We start from the raw sequence: 22,050 nt of genomic DNA, 5'->3' as shown, positions 1-22,050 counted from the left end.
CTCTCTCCCTCTCCCTCTCCCTCTCCCTCTCCCTCTCCCTCTCCCTCTCCCTCTCACTCTCACTCTCACTCTCACTCTCCCTCTCCCTGTCTGTTGGACATCTTTGTTTCTGTACCCTAAAGAAGAACCCTGATACCTTTCTATCTGACTTGCAGCTGAAATGTCTTCTGACTTGTTCCCATCCATTAGAATAGAACTTCTTTGAAAGCAGACTGTCTTGCCTTTTCTTTTTGTATCTCTAGCATTTAACACAACACTTTGTAATACTAAGTACTTCATAAATGTTTTTTCATTCACCCCTTTAAACAACTCATTCACCTTGGCTTGATTAATGGTACAGAACTTTAAAAGCACAAATTAAGAGACAAATAAAACTCAACTCCATGTACCAAAAGAATGAAGAAATCCAGAGAAAGAACTGTGGGAATAGAAACACAGAAGAAAAACAACTGCTTCATCACATGGGTCGATGGGGATATGATTGGGGATGTTGACTAAACCATCAACCTAGTGCAAATATCAATAATATGGAAATAGGCCTTGATCAATGACACATGTAAAACCCAGTGGAATTGTGCATTGGCTATGGGAGGGGGTGAGAGGAGGGGAGGGAAAGAACATGAATCATGTAACAATTTTCTTAATTAATAAAGAAAAAAGAAAAAAGAATGAAAACACCTAGAACAATGACTTTTCTCTAGGCAGCTAAAGGAAAGAAGGTACTCCACAGTACATATAAAATTAAAATCCTTATCATTTTCTCTTCATATGGACCAAACCTACTTCTGAATAGGACACAAGTAAGTGAAAAGACTTGGAAGAAAATGTGATTAATCAAGATTGTGAAAGATTAGTGTTCAGTATATGGTCAAACACCATTGGCATGCCCTAACCTCTCTAGGTCTCCCTTCCCTTTTCTATAAAAAGATGAGATTGTTTTCTATGGCATTTAAGTCCTGTCAGATCTGAGCAGATTTTAAAGCCTTTCTAAGAGTGGCTCCATTTTATGTTCACAGGCTGTTGATACACGGCTCCCACTATATACTATGTGCTCCAGCCAAAATGTCCTGATTGCTATGTTCCATGCTTAGCATTTCATGCTTTTTTTATAGACTGGATCCGATAGCTGAAATGCTCCCTCTCTTCCACTTGAGTTTCTTGGAACCTTTAAGGCACAACCTATGCGCCAGCTCCTTCAAGAGAGTGTTTCATAAGTTCCCAATTACACCAGTCAAATCATTTTGTCTATTTACTATGCTATCCTTTCCCTCTGTATCTGTGAACCTGTTATGTCTGATGTCTGGTTGGCATTATGGCCTGAATTTCCATATCATTTAATGGGGAGAGGAGGAGGTGACTCTTAGTAGTTACTGGGTTCTAGATCACTGTGTGTACGTGTGTGTGTATAGAGGCAGCATTCAAGATGATGTTTCACCACCAACAATATGTTTCTACATGCTTTCTACTTTCGTATGGGAAAAAATCTGTCTGATACATATCTGTACGTTTGATTTTTTTTCTAGTTTCCTTATACTCTACAGCCATGATAGGCATGGTAAGATGACAGACACAGAGTGGGAAAGTTCATTGCTCTATCTGTCCTTAGGGCATGGATTCTTTTAGCTAAAGAGGGTTGGATGTACAAAAAATACTTCATTTAGTCATCATTGAACTTTGGAAATAAGGAGAATTCATCCCAGAAGATTAGGGATGTAGTGATGGGCAAAATACTGCCAAGGGAAATCAACATGGAAGCAGTCTCAGAGTCCTGAGGGAATTTCTTTAATCCTCTAAGAAGCTTTTTTCTCATTGCCAAGGGAAAGGAGCTTGGTGATCAACCTCTCCATTTTCTATCAGCAGTGCTGCTTGGTTTTGACTCCATGCAATATATCATGCCCTCAGTACCTGATCTCCCCATGTCCTTTCCCCCATTTTCTGCTTCCTTTTGTCTTCCTCCATTAGTTTGTAAGATCTTTGAGGGCAAGCATTGTCTTTCTTTTTCTGATTTATATCCTATGTGCTTGACACAAAGTAGGTGCTTAATATATTTTTTATTAAATTGATTTGCCATGAGGATTATCCTATTGGAAAGCACAATAGGACCTTTGCTCATAAAACTTCATGATTTCCCCTTGAGATTCTTTCCATGAATATGGACCTAACAGGAGATAAGGGAATCTTTGCAAGGACCTAATGCTAAGGAATACGTGACCTCAGCAGGCCAACATAGCTACACATAGAGATGTTTCTATTCATGTGCACCTCCTCTAGCCAGTTATTTCAGCTCTTTTACACTCATAGAGTGTATGTGTAAGTATAGGGCACGGCAATTACAAAAGACCTACAGAAAAAGAGTAGTCAAATAAAATAAGGCAACCATGAATCAGATATCATAGAATATGCTTTGGGATGATCACGTTCTCTGCCTTTATATACATCGCCAACAGCTTACATCTGTGCCTTGCTTAGAATTTATACATAAGCATTTTACACAGATTATTTCCTTTAATTCTAATAATAACCCTAGGATAGAGGTGCTATTATTATCATCACCATTTTTTTGAATAAGAAAACTGAGGTGGAATGAGTTCCAGTGATGTGCTCATGGTTATTCTGCACATAAGTGTCTGAGACAGTAATCAAACTCAGATCTTTCTGACCTCAAGTTTAGTAATTTTCCACTATTTCACATGGCTACTCCTTGAAAGCAGAGACTGTATGACTTTGGTGTTTTGGTCCCCTGAGCCCAGTAGGGAGTAGGTTCTTAGCAAAAACTTGCTACTTGTAGACTTGATCTTTTTATTCTTTGGTGAATTCAGAGCCTGGAGGAACAGGTTCAGAAGTGAGGTTTTCTTCCAAAGAAATGGGGCCCTCTGGCAGGAAATGAGATTTCTAGATAACCAGTCAGCCTGAGACCCCAGTGCCAACCTCCTCATGGGGCTTATAGTTAACTTTCTGTTTTGGCTCATCTATTTCTGGTGCTAGAGCTTTGGGGAAGTCTCTTATACAATGAAAGTAGTAGGAACCAGTAGCAGTTAGGTCACTCAGTGGATAGAGAGCCAAGCCTGGAAATAGGAGGCCTTGGGTTCAAATCTGATATCAGATACTTCCTAGTTGTATGGATCTTAATGAACCTGGACAAGTCACTCAGCCCCATTTGCTTAGTTCTGACCACTCTTCTGCCTTGCAATCGATACACAGTATTGATTCTAAGACAAAAGGTAGGGAGTCCTTAAAAATGGAAGGAAGGAAGGATGGAAGGAAAGAAGGAAAGAAGGAAGGAAGAAAAGAAGGAAGGAAGGAAGGAGAGAAGGAAAGAAGAGGACAGAAAGAAGGAAGGAAAGAAAGAAAAAAAAGTAGTAATAAGACATTGCCATGGGTCTTTTGAGTGAATGTGGCATGGTCTTCTTCCTCAAAGTGATGGGAGCATCCTAAAGACCCAGCCTCAGCCCAGGGACCCATTTTAGCTTGATCACTGCAAAGATACACCGTATATAATAACCCTTGGCAATACACTACCATACCCACACAGACCTGCCAGGTAGAAAAGGTAATCACCTTCTTAAGTCAGTTATATTAGGGAAGAGAATCAAGTGAACAGAATATCACTATTTTCATTTACCTTTTTCGCATCACCAAGGCCCTCAGTGTCAAGAAGAACTAAGGTATAGTCAGGTTTTGTGGGATGATCGACGCACCACATCCAGATGCCCTTTGTGTGAGACTCAATGGTGGAGCCAAGGGAGAAGCCTGCAAGAGAAGGATGACACATGAGTGCCTGGTGAGGCAGGAAGCCCAAAGGCTGCAGCAGCCAAACTCATGGGTCCTAAAGTGAGAAATTGGGAAGCTCCTCAATGGGGAAAGAATAATAGCAAGGATAATGATTAGCATTTATATAGTACATTTTACATGTATTATCTCATTGTCTTCACAATAATTTTGTGAAGTCTATATTTCTTTTATCTGCATTTCACAGAGGAGAAAACTGAGACCTAGAAAGGTAAACCAGCATCCCTTGGTCATAAAATCAGAAAGTAGCTGAGGGAGGTTTCAACTTGGGTCTTCCTCCGTCCCAGTTTTCCACTATCCAATATCCTCTAGCTAGGGACAGAGGAATGCAGGCATTAGGTTCAATCAGAGCAATGTGAGATTAGACTTGTGGGGTAAGATGGGTGATAGAGGAGGCAAACAAGATCCATAAGACCTTTATGTGCATGGAGACCTCACCTTTCTAAACACTAATAGTCGTATCTAATACACCAACATATTTAGAGCAAGTTCAGAAAATTGAGGATAGAGAATGAACAGCAGCTCAAAGGAGAGTATCATGGCAGAGTTAGTAGAGGGCAAGGAAGCAACGGCTTCTAATGGAGCCATAGACATATGGGGATAAGCTGTGTGACCCTGGGCAAATAATTTAATCTCTATTTACTCCTCCCCCCAAACTCCCTCCCCTAGGAAACCTGAAGGAACAGGAAAATTGCTTATCTAGAGAATCTAAATTGCAGGATCACAGATCAGTTACACACACACACACACACACACACACACACACAACACACAACAGAGCACAGAAATGAGATGATTTCCTAGAATCAAGCCAGTTTCAGTCTGACTCAGAGGTTGTTGCCCAAGAAAAAAGGATAGAAGGAAAGGAAATAGGCTTATATTAAGAGCCTACTACGCACCTTGCACTGTGCTAAGTACTTCACAAATACCATTTCATGTGAGTCTTACAACAACTCTGCTACATAAGTTCTACGGTTATAACCATTTTACAGTTGAAGAAATGGAGTCAAACTGAGATCAAGTGACTTGCCCAAGGTCAGACTCCTAGTTAAGTGTCTGAGACCAGATTGGTTTTAGGTCTTACTTACTCAAGGTCTAGCATTTTATCCACTTTGAGGGCTTATCCAGAATGCCTATGGACAACAAGTCTACAGAGAAAGATTATTTCTCCTTGACTCTCATAACTCCAAATGCTTTCCTCTTAAGGAAAAAGATTCTTTTTACTATTTTCTGTTATTTAATTTTTGGTAGTATTTGTTGGTATGTTTAGTATTGTTTGTTGTGTTTTTAATATTATTATTTTAGGTCTATATTTTCTGTTTGCAATGGGTGGCCAAGTTTACCCTGATCTTTGACAGTAGCTGAGGAAGGTATGAGCTTAGAGAAGCCCAATACAATTATTTGTTAAATTTGAGTGTAAGCACCAGAGGTATCCAACCATTGTAGGTTTGAACCTTTTCAAAGAAATGATGGTGTGGGAATGCCTACTCACTGTGGGAAGGCACCATTGAAAGGTCTTTACATTGAACATGAGACAATTTAGAGGGATATAAGCCACTGGGAGAATTTTCAGGAAAGAAAATAATGCAACTGGTGCTCTGAGAGAGCTTTCTGGCAATAAGGAATTTTGCCAGATTCCTTGGAGAGAAATCCAGAAAGGGGAAAGCAGGCAGATGTGCCTGAAGATACCCTTACCATAATTTCTAGAACTATGCATTTTTATTTGTGGGGTTTGGTATTGAAGATTATAGAAGGTTGTCCAGAAAGAACCTGGTACTGATTAATTTCCTCTTACCTAGGTTTGAGAAGTGATAGGTCAAAGCCATTTTGGCGCTGAAAAAATTCATGGCTACATGAACCTAGGCTTGATGGGTTGTAAATGTTCCTAGGTTTTGCTGAGGCTCCCTTCAAAGGAAAGCTTCAAGAGACCATCAAGTAACCCTGTGTGTTTTCTGCTTTTGTGGGGAGCCTGGATAGAAATGGATTCTTGCCAGAGTGGGATCCAAATTTGGTGGCAACTGGAGATATCCTACAACATATTATACACCACACTCATATCCCAATAGATCAATGATTTAAACAGTTTTAAAAATTACACCTAAAAGATATGGTGAATAGAAAGGTATATTTTCAGAGCTGTAGACAGAAGAAAAATTCTATCAGTCATGTCTTATAGACAATTATGAGGTAAACTATAAAGTCAACTAACAATAATGAAACGTATTTCAACCAAATTTAATGAGAATGATTAAAGAGATTTCCCAGAGTTCAAAGTTTGTTTAAAACTAGAGCTGTGGTCCTGGATTAAGGATTTCTTATATGTCATAATTCATATATCAGATCCTGGAACTCAAGGACTTCGCCTTATTTCAAGATGAAACGAGGGAGTCTGTCATTCTAACTACCATCACCAATAATTGCTGACCAGCTGCTACATCTGGGCAAGTAAGTCCAAGTGACCTGTGAGCAGCAATATGCCCCAGACTACAGGCCCTATGACCAGCGAGGGCAACAAATTCAGGATGCACAAATTCAGTTCTCTCCCTGAGAGGAAGAGACCCTCCATCCTTATTGCTACTAACAAAACTGCTGATCAACTGCTCCTCACAAGATTGGAAATCCAGCCTCCATGAATCTGTTAGGCATTCTGAGCAGAAGTCCACACATGCCAGGAGGATCAAATGACCACTTGCATCTTGATCATCCCCTCCTTTTCAGATTTTGAGGTAGAGATAGCTCAGACCTCTTCTTCCAAAACCCCTAGGAAGAGGACCACATTGAAATTCTAACCCTGATTATCATCCTTACTTCCATTCTGGCCCCTGCAGCCATTATTCTAGGCAATAGCCTCTTTGGGGAAGAGGGCAGCTATGACTATCACCACTGCCAAGAGTTGAACAACAGCCACTTTTTGGCACCAGCTATTGGAAGCAGGTCAATACAAGAGCCCTGAAAACAGCAATATCACTCTTGCCCCAGTCACTGATATTGCATCCAGTCCACCCCAATCAGGCTGGTTGAGGGGAGCAACACCTTAGAACTAGATACTAACTCTGTAGGGGACATAGCCCCCATTTCATCAGTAGCCACAGTGTGTAAACCCCCCCAAAACAATATTCTCATCATCCCTATCTTTGGAAATGACTGATGGTTCTGCAAGGGTGGTTTCAATCAGTGGAAAAGACAATAAAGAATGCACATTACTCTTTGATTTTCTCTGAACTCTTAGGACCAATGGGTCTTTCCACATGACATAAAGTGTAATCCTTCTTGGTATTATCACATTAGAATATGAGTTCCTTGAAAGTAAGGGCCATCTTGATTTTGTATTGGTATCAGTAGTGCTTAGCATAGTACTTGACAAGTGGTACTTAATAAATTCCCTCATTCATTAAGGTGAAGAAAGGGGAGGTGGGAAGATTCCAAAGGTAAAATTATTGATATTATTCAGGGTTCAGTTTTCATGTAATAGCAAATGAAGTCAATTCTAAATAGATTTCAGTATACAAGCTACAATGTATAGAAATAGTGCTGAAATCTCTGACTCTAGAGAAACAGGACTTGGGTTTAAATCTTGCCTCTTTGGGTTACTACCTATGTGACATTGGTCAAATGTCTCTCTGGATAAAATACTTTTAAATAATGTAATTAAAATAATAAAATAATAATAATTTAAAATAAAAATAATATAAAAATCTCTCTCTGGAGCTGTTTCTACTGTAAAGAGAGGGTGTTGAATTAAATGTTATTTATGGTCCCTTTTGGCTCTAAGTTGGCGATCATATGAGAATAGTCAGCATGAAGAAAATGTTTTATTTTTGTGATTTGGATGGTCTCATTCATCATGGGAATAACTGAGAACCAAATTATTAAATTAACATAATATGGAGTATGAAAAGGAAATTTCCTTTATTGTTTTATTATTATTTATCATAAACTAAGTGACCACATGTGGTCCTTTAGGTGGTTAATAGCAACTATGATTTTTAAAAAAGTTAAACCTAGTTAACAAACTGTGCATAAGACATCAGTTATAATAATAGAATTTTAACCATAGTATTAGGAAGGAAATAGTTTGGTGTGTTAGAATATTATGGCAACTAAGCAGATTAAGAGCTTCTGTTGGAGGAATAAAAAGTCCAGATCTGTGTAGTTATCTAGGAAAGCTGAAACTCATGCTGTGCTCATTTGGAATGGTGAGTGCCCAGAGATTCTAACAAGATCATAGAAAAACGATCATGAGATGTCCACATTTTATTTGATCTTGTTAAAATTTATACCCACTATGGGCTTCTCAGAGTTTTATGACCTGAGACAGGCTCCTATGACTTAACTCCCCCCTGAATTGGTATGATTCTTAATTAGTAATTATAAGATTAATTAATTTTTAATAAGGCATAACCCTGTACTAGAATTTATTACTTCTTATCAAATGTTATCAAATGGTTACCAAAATATTATGCTTTTAACATACTCTGAACATTTTGTCTTGTTAATCATGTATCCTAATTAGCTGTCAAAAAGCCTATAAAAACTGTTGTAGATCTAAATGGGGTCTTTGCCACAGGCTGGGCATGGTGAGATCTCCAGGTCTAATTCCCCACAACTAAAGATGAATCTTTAGCTCAGAATGATGGCCTAGAGATGTTATTTACTCTAATGATAGCATCTTTTGTATATCTTATTTGTATACTGTTTGCATGTTGTTTCCCTCATTAGATTTTGAGTATCTAGAGAATTGAGATTGAATTTTCCTTTCTTTGTATTTTTTGCACTTTGCATACTTTCCAGTACATAGTAGGCATTTAATAAATGTTTATTGACTGACTGCAAGGCAACAGTAAACCCGGAGCCAATAATTCAATAGGTTTCAGATATGCCTTGTAGCAACTTTAACCCTATGGTACAAAATCCTCCCAAAACAGAATCCCAGAGTATGGAGGCTCCACTCACCTGTGTTGTATCCTGCCAGCCTGTTCAGCAGGTAGGATTTTCCAGTACGATACAGGCCAACAATGGCTACCACCACCACAGGCTTGGTGATGGAAGTAAGAATCTGTAGGGCTTGCTGGTTTACTATCAGTTCTCCATTTTTGTTTTCCACCAGACATATGGGGGCCTGCATGATCTCAGCTGATGTTATGGGTCACCTGTAAATGCAGAGGAGTCACTTAGACAGAAATCAAGATGCAAATTTCATTTAATCTTCAAATGGATTGGAGTGGAATTGCCCAGGTGAGTGAGATATTAGTAATAGCAAAAGAGAGGAATTTCTGCATTTGCAGAATTCTTTTTTTTAGGAACACAGTGCTGGTAATGACAGATAACGATGATGATGATGATGATGATGACGACAGCATTAATAGTAATTAATTTTTATAGCATCTTAAAAATATAAAACACTTTATAAATGTTATCTTATCCTCATGGCAAGCCTGGGAGTTAAGGACAATGATTATTTCCACTCTTACAGATGAGGAATCTGTGGCAGACAATTTTTTAGGGTTTAAACACAGGTCTTTCTGATTTCTGCCCCAGCACTCTATTCATTGTACTTGATTATCTTGAGCAGTTCCCCTGTCACTTTATTCTTGAACCCTAGTGCTATCACATAGAAAAATATTCCCAGTCTTTGAAAGTCCCATTCTTGATGTTTCTACCTTGTGCAATAATTATAATTATATCTTTGTATTAAGTTGGTCGAGGCTTTCAGTGGTCATGGCCATGAATAGGTGTGGGTATTTGATAATACGGGACACTATCTTTTAGGGTAAATATCTGATGCTAGTCCTTAGTGTTGCCTCAGTGACTTTGGAACTATTTCTGTCCATTCCTAGCTATCCCAATCCCAACCTGAAGTTTTGGATCACTGTTCCAGTGTCTATTTCCTGATTTCTATTTTGTCTTCAGAATTTGTTGACACTGAGAAGTTCTTTGGTTTGATTTTGGAAGGAGTTGGCCTTAATTTTTAATTTTTGACTTCATGGCAGAGAGAGTTGAGAGTCAGGAAGACATAGGTTAAATCTGACATAACCTGTTTTTTTGATTCTTGGTAAATTACTTAACAATCCAATGGCTCATGGTTGTCTTTAAAACTATGAATTGATACTATTGTGCTCAAAGGAATAATAAACTGGAGGAATTCCATGTGAACTGGAAAGACCTCCAGGAACTGATGCAGAGTGAAAGGAGCAGAGCCAGAAGAACATTGTACACAGAGACTGATATACTGTGGTAAAATCGAATGTAATGGACTTCTGTACCAGCAGCAATGCAATGACCCAGGACAATTCTGAGGGATTTATGGTAAAGAACGCTACCCACATTCAGAGGAAGAACTACAGGAGTGGAAACACAGAAGAAAAACAAGTGCTTGAACACATTGGTTGAGGTGGACATGATTGGGGATGTAGACTCGAAACTACCACACCAATGCAACTATCAACAATTTGGAAATAGTTATTGATCAATGACACATGTTAAAACCAGTGGAAATGTGCTTCAGCCAAGGGGGGGGGGACCTCAGAGGGGTGAAGGGGAAAGTAAGAGCATGAGTTATGTAACCATGTTAACTTTTCTAAAAAATAAATATTAATAAATGTTTAAAAACCTATGAATTGCAGTACAATTGGTAGTGAAAGTAGATTATTACTCCAAAGAAATCTTAGGTCTCTAATGACAACAACAACAACAAAAACTCAAAATAATAATTGGTGAAAGTCACACTCTTCCCAATAGAGAAATCTTAGGTCTCTAATGACAACACTAACAACAAAAGCTCAAAATAATAACTGGTAGAAGTCACACCTTTCCCAGGAGAGAATAAGGACCCAAAATTCTGACCTGATAGGAATCCAGCATCAGTCCCTTAGTGACCACCGTGAACATGAGTGCAACTCTGTCCATTGTTATGTCCTCCTGGTGATGGCTTTGGGATGATGCCTTGAGACCCTATACCCAAAGGTGGCCTCAGAGTGGTCCGTCAGGCATTGGGGGACAAGAAAATGTGCTAACACTCTCTCTGCACCTCTTCTCAGGCCAATGGTGACAGCTCACTTAGAGTTGTCTGAGAACTCAAACTGCTTTGCTCCTGAGCGTTACATTTCCCAGCTGAAATAAATTCAGGAGCATTTGCAGACTTTATCGATTCTGTCTTCTCCCAGAAATAACAAATACCCCTGCTACTAAGATTGCCTAGGTGACAGAAAACAAGGTGTGCCATGCTGGAAATCCAATTCTAATGTGATTTCCACTATACTAGGCTGAGAATTGTTAGTTCCATGTCTGTAAAAGTCCTCAAAGAATTATGTAGTCCCGTCTCCTGCCTATACATGCATTACATATCATCTCTACTTTTACTGATAAGAAAACTGTAACACAAAAAGTTTCAAAGATTTGGCTAGGATCATACAAGTAGAAGAGATGGGACCAAAGCTAGAAGCCAGACCTGAGATAAAGTTAGAGCTACAGGGAAGATAAGGGAAAAAGTTGAAAAATTCATACTTCTTTTATGAGACTTCAAGCCAAACTGTTCAGGAATGCTTTCACAGATATATTCTTCCCCCTCATCTCTTCCCTTTTTTGATCTCTTCTGTCTCCTCTTCTCTTTATTTTTCTGCTTTTCCAAATGATTCTTTTACTTCTTAAGGAAAGAAAGGAATAAAAGAAATTGAAATCAAGACTCTTTTTTATTCTAAGTCCCAAGTCTAGAATGGTAAGTTGGTAAGTTAAAGCGGATGTATGGGTGTGGTGTTTGAAAAAAGGAAACAGTTGCTAAATTATTTCCCAGAAGCGAGGGCTTTAGCAGAAGCAGTTTCTAATGTTAACCTCCAAAACAATAACTTTGTATGTATCAGGATAAAACAGAGAGTCCAGAGCCTCACAGTGCAAACTCTTCAAGTAGATCACCTGGTCAGTGTTCTAAGTCAGTGGAGTGTCCCTGACTTCTGGCAATAAAGAAGGGTTAAAATATCAAAACCTCTCATCTATTGGCATTTATTTTAATGCCCTGTTTTCCAGACCAAACTTATGGACAGAGACTTCTTACATGGAGACTAGATAGTGAAGAGGAGAATTGTTGGATAGCACCTTGGGCAATTGGGCATTTCAGGAATCTATGCAGGATTGCTCAGGAGAAACTGTATGCCTAAAGGAATATTATCATCCTCTTGATGAGATTTCCTTTGGATTTCTGCATCTATCTTTGGAGGATGTGGACATTGTTGTAAGGTAGATTAATAAATTATTATTTAGGAGACTTAGCAGGCAGGGCTGAAGGATTCTAAATGGAATGGGGAAGTAGGAAGTTTTGCTTCTCTCTCTGAGATGGACGTCATGGTGGTTGGGGCAAGTTGTAACTGATCCTGGGAGACCTCAGAGGAAATGGAGTTTGTACCCTGATTTCCTGATATCCGGAAGGAGGATTTTGCCTGTGGGAGGTTAGGTAGAGACTATAAAATCTAGCCTGAGTTGCTGGTCAGCTCAGGTTGGTTTAGCTCCCTGACTTACCCAATTGAAGGAGTACTGGCTGAAGATCTGGGAAAGCTGTACCATCGCTGGAGTGTGTCAGGACTGTACTGTGAGGAGACCCACTTCAGTCCTGCTATTCTTTGGGCCTTTTCTTGCTTTGGTTCTCAGTTCAGTGTAGATAAGACCCTCCCCTGACTCTGTGGTTTGCCCATAGTCTGGTAGAGTAGAAACCCCTTCTCCCTTCTTTAGACTATAGTTTCCTTAAATTAAACTTGTTTTATAAGTTTATCATAAACCCTTTTGTCATTTACTTGCTGGTTTCACAGACTCCTTGTCTAGGTGGAGCGGGGAGGCCTAACTGTCACTTCCAAACAGCAAAACCCAGTTTCCCTGGCTTGTTTGGTCCCGTACTATTATTGTCCATTCCTGTCTCCTACTCACCCTTCTGAACCCCATATAAATATTTAAGTTAACTCCCCTGGTTTTCCCATAAGAGCATGCCCAGTAATGCCTTATTGAGGCTCAGGGACATCTCTGGAGTCTGCTTAGCTACGAATCCATTTTTGTCTCATTGAGCATGAGTGGTTATTTTAGGTTGGGATGATTTAACTGGCCCAGGCTATGTCTATTTAAGTTCCCCTTTCAAAGATTGTTTGGAATTTATTAATCACCTCACCTTCAATATGCCAGGCATCCATTAAGTATGTAGGAAGACTGCTGTGAAGATTTGGATAGTGAAAGGGCAGCTGGGTGGCTCAGTGGATTGAGAGCCAGGCTTGGAGACAGAAGGTCCTAAAATCAAATCTGATGTCAGATACTTCCTAGCTGTTTGACCCTAGCTAAGTCACTTAACCCCCATTGCCTAGCCCTTCTATTGCCTCTTCTACTTTGGAACTAATGCATAGTATTGGTTCTAAGGTGAAAAGTAAGAGTATTTTTTTAACCCTTAATTTCGGTGTATTGTCTCATAGGTGGAAGATTGGTAAGGGTGGGCAATGGGGGTCAAGTGACTTGCCCAGGGTCACACAGCTGGGAAGTGGCTGAGGCCAGGTTTGAACCTAGGACCTCCTGTCTCTAGGCCTGACTCTCACTCCACTGAGCTACCCAGCTGCCCCAAGAGTATTTTTTAAAAAGACTTGAACAGTCAGAGAAATGGAAGTTCAGTACAACTAAGAAAAAATCTTATTTCGGTCAACAGTTTAAACCTTATTCTATAAGCTAAAAATGGATAAGGGCAAGAAAAAATCAGAACTGAACAATAGCAGGTACCTTCCACAGCCATGTCTGCCAAAGAAAAAAAAAAGAAATTTACCCATCAAAGGGATACAAAGATCACAAAGGGTGAAATAAAAAATCAGATTTGACTGGGCATAATTCAAAAATAAAAAGTTCAAATTGATTCAATTTTTCTGAAGCTCTGAGGCAGCATTTAGCAAAACTCCAATGGGATGTCTTTCACATATTATGCTATATTTATTCAAGTAATTGTTAAAAATTATGGGATTGGGAGGGTGGACCCAAGATGGCAGAATAAGGCAGCAATTCACCCAAGCTGTCCCAAATTCATTTCCAAATAACCACTCAAAAATGTCAAATGATGGCATGACAAAATCAACAAAAAGGATGGAATGAAAAAAATTTCCTGGCCAAGTCAAATAAGAAGGTCATCAAGAAAGGCCTGTCTCTGTGGGAAAAGAGGACAATGTAGCCTAGGACAGGTGGTGACTAGGCAAATGATCAGCAAGCTATGCCCCAGCAAGCAAGCAGTGAGGCTCTACAGTGCCAGCAAGGCCCCTTGAACCTGGCATAAAAGGCTTGGGACAGTTCCCTCAATTTCAGGAGCAGAGCCCAACTTTAACATAAAGATAAAAATCATAAAATAGACTGGAAAATGAGGGGAAAAAAGAACCTGAACATAGATTATTATACTGATGAGGAAGATCAAAACAGAAACTCAGAAAAGTCCAACAATGTCAAAGGGGTATATACAAAGCCTCACAAAAAATTATTTAATTGGTATCAGACTGGAAAAGAACTCCTGGAAGAGCTCAAAAAGGATTTTTAAAAATTGGATAATAAAGGCAGGAAAAAATTGAGAATGAATTAAAAACCAGAATCCTAAAATATGTTGTTCATAAGAAACACATTTGAAGCAGAAATATACACAGAGCAAAGATAAGGGACTAGAGCAGAATATATTATGCTTCAGATGAAGTAAAAAGAAAACAAACAAGCAATCATAATTTCAGATAAAGCAAAAGCAAAAATAAATCTAATTAAAGGAGCTAAAAAAAAGAGAACTTGTTTTTCAGTCATTTTCAGTCATGTTTTACTCTTTGTGACCCCATTTGGAGTTTTCTTGGCAAGGATACTGAAGAAGATTGTCATTTTTCCCCTCCAGCTTATTTTACAAATAAGGAAATGAGGCAAATAGGATTAAATAACTTGCCCATAGCTAGTAAGTATCTGAGACCAAATGTGAACTCAAGTCTTCCTGATTCCTGGACCAGCACTTCTATCCACTGTACCACCTTCCTGCCTTTAAAGAAGGAAACTACATCTTTATAAAAGTTACTATAGACAATGAATGCATATTAATACTAAAAATATGTGCACTAAATGCTAGAGCATCTAGTTACTTGAGAAATCAAATGAGTTGTTGGAGGCAACACATGGTAAATTTACTAGTGGGGGACCTCAATTTTTCCCTCTCAGAACTAGGTAAATCTTTTTTCCCCTCTTTTTTTTTAGCTGTAGCTTTTTTTTAAAAAAATTAAGTTCATTTATTTATTTGTTTGTTTGTTTAGGATAGTTTTCCATGGTTATATTATTCATGTTCTATCCCTATTCTCCTCCCACCCCCTCCCATCCTCCTATCCCCTTCCCACAGCCAATGAGCAATTCCATTGGGTTTTACATGTGTTATTGATCAAGACCTATTTCCATATTTTTAATATTTTCATTAGGGTGATTGTTTAGAGCAGTGATTCCCAAAATGGGTGCCACTGCCCCCTGGTGGGTGCTGCAGTGATCCATGAGGGCAGTGATGGCCACAGGTGCATTTATCTTCCCTATTAATTGATATTAAATTTTTAAAAAATTAATTTCCAGGGGTACTAATTTTTTCTGGAAAGGGGCGGTAGGCCAAAAAAGTCTGGGAACCACTGGTTTAGAGTCTACATCCCTAATCATATCCCCATCGAACAATGTGATCAAGCAGTTGTTATTCTTCTCTGTTTCTACTCCCACAGTTCTTTCTCTGGAGGTGGATAGTATTCTTTCTAATAAGTCCCTTAGAATTGTCCTGAATCATTTGATTGTACCACAGTATATCAGACTCTGTGTACAATGTTCTCCTGGTTCTCCTCCTTTCACTCTGCATCACTTCCTGAAGGTCGTTCCAGTTTACATGGAATTCCTCCAGTTCGTTATTCCTTTGAGCACAATAGTATTCCATCACCAACAGATACCACAATTTGTTCAGCCATTCCCTAATTGAAGGGGGTCCCCTTACTTTCCAATTTTTTTTGCCACCACAAAGAACACGGCTATAAATATTTTTGTACAAATCTTTTTCCTTATTATCTCTTTGGGTGTAAACCCAGCAGTGGTATGGCTGGATCAAAGGACAGACAATCTTTTAAAGCCCTTTGTACATAAGAATGAGGTAAATCTAACCAAACGAATGAGAAAGAAATCAAGGAGATGACTAGCATCTTAGATAAACTAAATACGATACATATCTTGAGAGAATCTAATGGGAGTAGAAGGGAATATACCCTCTCAATGAAACATAATATGTTTATAAAAATTAACCATATATTAGGGCACAGAAAATATAGTTGAATGAAGAAAAGTATAAGTTTTAAGTGTGTCTTTTTCAGACCATAATGCAAGTTATATATGTATCAAGGGACCATGGAAACACAAAGTAAAAATTAATCAGAGACTAAATAACTTAATCTTAAAGCATGAGTAATTTAAAGAACAAGTCAAAGAAACAATGAATAATTATTAAAAAGAATGATAATAAATCCAAATCTATGGGATAAGTAGAAGAAATATGTCTCTAAATGAGTAGATGGATAAAATAGAAAAAGAACAGATCAATGAATTGGGGGTTGTTGAGTGGGAAAAGGAGGAAAAAGGACAGAAGAAAGGAAGGGAAAAGAAGGTAGGGAAACTCGAGGAAGGGAATGAAGGTAGCTGGAGTAATCCTCAGCTCTGGTGGGAAATTGACTGGAGCCCTTCTGAGGGTAGGCTAGGATCTTGAGGTAGAAAAAAGTCAGGCTAGTTTCTGGGGGTATTTAAATGGGTTTTATTTAGGTAGTAAAGAAAGGTTAGGGAAAGGTAGGGAAATTAGGCTCTCCAGAATTGCTCTGTAGTCCTGGGGTGGGGGTGGGGTGGGGTGGGGGAAGGCATTCTGGGGGGGAAAGGCTCCAAAACTCTCTCTCTTCTTCTTCTTAGACAAAGGAAGTGGGAGGTGTCTGAGGAATTTGTGACAGAGAGTCCTGGGAGACGTAGTCTCCCTCCCAGGATTTAGAGCCATTTAAAAATGCACAGAATACAATTTTAAGAACTAGAAAAAGAACAATTTTAAAATCCCCAAATAAATATCAAATTGGAAATTTTAAAAATCAAAGGTAAGATCAATAAAACAGAATGTAAGAAAACCAATGGATTAGTAAATAAAACTAGGAGTTGATTTTATGGGAAAAATAAATAAAATTTGAAAAATCATTAGTTAATATCATTTTTTAAAAAGAGAGGAGAAAATGAAATAATTAGCATTAACAATGAATATAGTGACTATACCACCAAAGAAGAAGAAATCAAAGCAATTATTTTGAGTTATTTTGCTCAATTTAACAATGAAAATGAAATGAAAGCATGCTTACAAAAATATAAAGAAATGAATTATTTAAGAAAAAACATTAAATAGATTATAAATGAACTTCATAAGTTTCATAAGATAAAAAGTATCAGGACCAGAACAATTTACAAGTGAATTCTACCAAACATTCAAAGATCAACTAATTCCAATATTAACTTATTTAAAATAATAGGCAAAGGAGACCTAACAAATTACTTTTACGAAACAAATATGAGGCTAAAACCTAAACCAGGAAGAGAAAAGCAGAGAAGGAAAAGTATAGAACAATTTCATTAATGAATATGGATGCAAAATTTCTAAATAAAATGCTAGCTAGGAGACTACAACAGTTACAAACAGTATATATTGTGACTAAACAGGATTTACACTAGAAATGCAGAGATGGTTTAATATAAGAAAAACTACCAACATAATTGATTATATCAATAACAAAAGTAACAAAAATCATGTGTTTATGTCAATACATGCAAAAAAGCCCTTTGGCAAAATACAATACTCATCCCTACTAAAAATACTGGAAATTTTAGGAATGAATAGATTGTTTCTTAAAGTGATAAAAAGTATCCACCTAAAGTCATCAGTAAGTATTTGTAATGAGGATAAGTCAGAAGCATTCCCAAAAAGATCAGGAGAAAAAAATGCCCATCATCAGCAATATTATTTAATATTATATTAGAAATGCTAACAATAGCAATAGAGAAGAAAAACAAATTGAAGAAATCAAATTGGGCAAAGAAATAATAAGACTCTCTTTTCACTGATAAAATGGTTTATAAATATTGAAAATCCTATAGATTCAACTAAAAAGTTAGTTGAAACTATCAATAATTTTAGCAAAGTAGCAGGATATAAAATAAACCACCTAATTTATCAGCATTTTTATATATTGCTAACAAATACCCACAAGAAGAGGTAGAGATACCCTATTTAAAATAACTACAAAGAGAATAAAATACCTGGGAGCATGTCTGCCAAAACAACTGCAGGAACTACATGAATATAATTATAAAATACTTTTTACACAAATAAATTCAGATTTAAATAGTTGGATAAATATTAATTATTCATAGGTGGGAAGAACCGATACAATTAAAATGACAATCCTACCTAAACTAATCCTTTTGTTCAATGCCATCCCAATTAAATTAACAAAATTTATTTTATTGACCTAGAAAAAATAATAAAATTCATTTGGAAGAACAAAAGATTAAGAATATAAAAAGGATTAATGGATAATTGTAAAGGAAGTCTAGCAGTATAAGATTTTAAACTGTATTGTAAAGTAATAATTATCAAAATTACTTGATACTGGATAAGGAATAAAAAGGCATATCAGTGGAACTGAACAACAAAGTCGTAAAAGATTATAATAACCTTGTATTTGACAAAAGTAAAAATCCAAGTTTTAGGGACAAGAATTTACTATTTGAACAAAAAATGTTGTGAAAACTGGAAAGCAGTTTGGCAGAAACTAGATCAATATCTTACACCATTTCCCCAAAAAAGATAAAAATGGATACATGACTTAGACATAAAGGGTGACATCATAAGAAAATAAGGGGAGCATGGAATAGTTTATCAGATCAATGGTTACAAGAAGAATTTATGACCAAACAAGAACATTACATGATATAAAATGAATAATTTTGATTATATGAAATTAAAAAGGTTTTGCAAAAATAAATCTATGCAATCAAGATTAGAAGGAAAGTAGAAAACCAGTGGAAAACAATTTTATAGCAAGTGTCTCTGATAAAGGCCTCATTTCTCAAACATATAGAAAACTGAGTGAAAATTGTAAGAATACAAATTATTCAGTAAAAAGAAGTGATAAATGTTGGAGATGTTGCAAAATTGGATACTAATACGTTGTTGATGGAATTGTGAGGTAATCTAAGTCATTCTGGAGGGCAATTTGGAACTATGCCTGAAAGACTATGAAACCGTGCATACCTTTTGATCCTTTAATACCACTACTAGATCTGGATCCCAAAGAGATCATTAAAAAAAAGGGAAAGGACCTACTTGTATACAATTATTTATGGCAGCTCTTTTTGTGGTGGCAAAGAATTGGAAACTGAAGGGATGTCCATCAATTGAGGAATGGTTGAACAAATCGTGGTATATGAAGGTGATGGAATACTATACTATTGTGCTGTAAGAAATGATGAGTAGGATGATTTCAGGAAAAGCTGGAAAGACCTACATGAACTGATATAAGGTGAATAAGTAGCATTTTATTGACATAAGCATTTAGAGACAGAAAATTTTCTCTAATTATTGCTCTTGCCATATTACATAGATTTTGGTAATGTTGTGTCATTTTCTTTTTCTTTAATAAAATTTATTTTTTAGGATTTAAAAAAAATCCACTCATTCTTTAAACTAAAAAATTAGTTTCTAGAACTTTTTGATGATTATTTCTTGTTGTTATTGTTTAGTAGCATTTAACTCTTCATGATTCCATGGATTTGTCTACTCAGTTTTATTATCAAAGATATGGGAGGGGTATTTCCCTTTTTATATTTGAAGAATGGAGACAAACAAGTATTCAGCGACTTGCCCTGTGTCACAAAGCTAATATGTGTCTGAGACTGGATTGAATTCAGGTCTTCCTAATTCCAAGCCCAGTGTCCTATCCACTGTGCCACTTAGCTGCTTGATATCTGGTTGATTGATAGATTCCATCTATCATCATATTTATATTTGAAGCTTATCCAATGTTTCTTGCACTCCATTGGCCTGATTTTGTAGACTATATCCTTGCTCCCATGATAAGACATTACTATTGGACTTAAAAACAAAATATACATAAAATAAAGTTATAAATAGAAGACTCAATATCAAAGGTATAATAAAGGAGTTCATAGAAAGGCACTATCATTATGAGCTATATTGTCTTCCTTTAGAATACTTATATTCCTAAATAATTGTTTTTTACCAAACTATTCAAGGCAAATTAAAGAAATCTGACAATACTGGAGTGAAAATGACAATGAGGAATTCATCAGGGAATTTTTCTTATCATCTTTAGTAGTTTAGACTTTGTTTTGATTTAGTTCCTTTGTTTACAAGTGTTTTTTAATAGCAATGAGTTATATTTTGCCAAAACCTTTTTTTCTGTATTTAATGCTATAACCACATGTTTTTTCTTATTTATTATTGATATAATTGATTGTTATTAGTTTTCTTATATTGAACCATCTCTGCATTACTGATATAAATTTTACTTCATCATAATGTATATTCCTTGTGATAGTTTCCTAGCAAGGATTTTATTTAGAATTTTTATATCAATATTTCTGAATTAAATTGGTCTATAATTTTCTTTCTCAGTTTTTTGGTCTTCCTGGTTTAGGTATCAGAATCATATTTGGTTCACAAAAAGAGTTTTGTCAGAATCCTTCTTGCCCTATTATTCCAAATAATTTATTCAATATTCAAATTAGTTATCTTTAAATGTTTTGTAAAGTTCACTTTTTAAGTCTATTTAGTTTTGATACTTAGGTAACCCATTTATGGCTTTTAAAGTTTCATTTCTTAGATGGAGTCATTTAGATATTCTATTTTCTCTTCTGTTAAACTGAACACTTTATATTTTAGTAAATAGTTTTTCCATTTCACTTAACTGTTAAACATTATATAGTTGGGTAAAATGACTTTTTTTGTTTACATTTCATCTTTATTGGCAGTATATTTAATTTTTCATTTTTATAGTAGTGATTTGATTTTCTTCTATTTTTTAAAATCATTAACCAATGGTCAATCTTAATTTTTTTTGCTTCAATATTACCAGCTCCTGATTTTATTGATTACTTTAATGTTTTTCTTACATTCAAAATATTAATAATTTCACTTTTAATTTTCAGGATTTCCAATTTGGCACTTAACTGGTGATTTTTGATTTGTTCTTTTCCTAAATTTTTAACTATATGCCCAATTAACTGATTCACTCTTTCTCTATTTATTAATGTAAGCATTTAAAGATATAAAAGTTCCTATAAGTCCTATTTTGGTTGTATCACATAAATTTTGGTATGTTGCCATTCTATTTAATGTAATTATTGATTTTTTCTATGATTTATTCCTTTATCCACTTGTTCTTCAAGATTAGATTATGTAGTTTCCAATTAATTTTTAATCTGTTTTAATGGCCCTTTATTGAATATAACTTTATTATGCTATGATCTGAAAAGGATGCATTTAATATTTCTGCTTTTCTACATTTTGTTGTGGGGTTTTTATGCCCTAATATATGGTCAGTTTTTTTGTAGGCTCCATGTCCCACTAGGAAAAGATATCTTTTTTATTCCAATTCATTTTCTCCAGAAGTCTATCATAACTGCTTTTTGTAAAAGTTTATTCATTTCTTTAACTTTTTCTTTTTTCTGTTGGATTTATCTAATTTTGGAAGGGGCAAGCTGAAGACCTCCCAACTATTTCTTAACTCATTTCATTTTTCCCTTTATGAATTTGAATGCTATGCCATTTGGTGCATATATGTTTAGTATTGATGTTACTTTATTTTCTATAGTACCTATTTTTTTTGCCTTTTCTTTGTTTGAGATTATGGTTGCTATTCCTGTTTTTGTTGTTGTTGTTGTTTGTTTGTTTGTTTGTTTACTTCAGTTGAAGCATAATAGATGCTCCTTCAGTCCTTTACTTTTACTCTATGTGTGTTTCTTTGCTTCAAATGAGTTTCTTGTATGCAACATTGTAGGATTCTGGTTTTTAATCCACTTTGCTACCTACTTCTGTTTTATAGTTGAGTCCATACCATGCACAATAACTTTTGTGATTTCTTACTGTTTATTTCCCTCCATCCTGCTTCCCTTTCCCCACTCCCATAGTTATCCTTCCTCCCTCCCTCCCTCCCTCCTTCCTTCCCTCCCTCCTTC

The 22,050-nt window shown here is 36.4% G+C and overlaps 2 protein-coding genes across 2 annotated transcripts in view; both read right to left on the bottom strand.

The window, feature by feature from the left end:
* Positions 1-11,380, bottom strand: part of LOC123244011 (guanylate-binding protein 7-like) — a 34,564-nt gene extending 23,184 nt beyond the window's left edge. Inside the window, exons 1-3 of the mRNA XM_044672239.1 lie at positions 11,293-11,380; positions 8,743-8,939; positions 3,623-3,750 (exon numbers count right to left, since the gene is read on the bottom strand). Of these exons, the coding sequence (XP_044528174.1) occupies positions 3,623-3,750; positions 8,743-8,914 (300 nt within the window). The 5' untranslated portion in view covers positions 8,915-8,939; positions 11,293-11,380. The remainder of the gene's footprint in view (positions 1-3,622; positions 3,751-8,742; positions 8,940-11,292) is intronic.
* Positions 11,381-12,962: 1,582 nt separating this feature from the next.
* The window catches only part of LOC123244012 (guanylate-binding protein 1-like), a 19,722-nt gene continuing 10,634 nt past the window's right edge, over positions 12,963-22,050 (bottom strand). Inside the window, exon 10 of the mRNA XM_044672241.1 lies at positions 12,963-13,050. The gene's annotated coding sequence lies outside the window, so the exon portion shown is untranslated. The remainder of the gene's footprint in view (positions 13,051-22,050) is intronic.

The sequence above is a fragment of the Gracilinanus agilis genome, chromosome 4 (genome assembly GCF_016433145.1).
Source record: "Gracilinanus agilis isolate LMUSP501 chromosome 4, AgileGrace, whole genome shotgun sequence".
In the NCBI taxonomy this organism is placed as follows: Eukaryota; Metazoa; Chordata; class Mammalia; order Didelphimorphia; family Didelphidae; genus Gracilinanus; species Gracilinanus agilis.
Note: the sequence above shows the minus strand (reverse complement) of the source record. Positions and strands in the feature narration are given on the sequence as shown.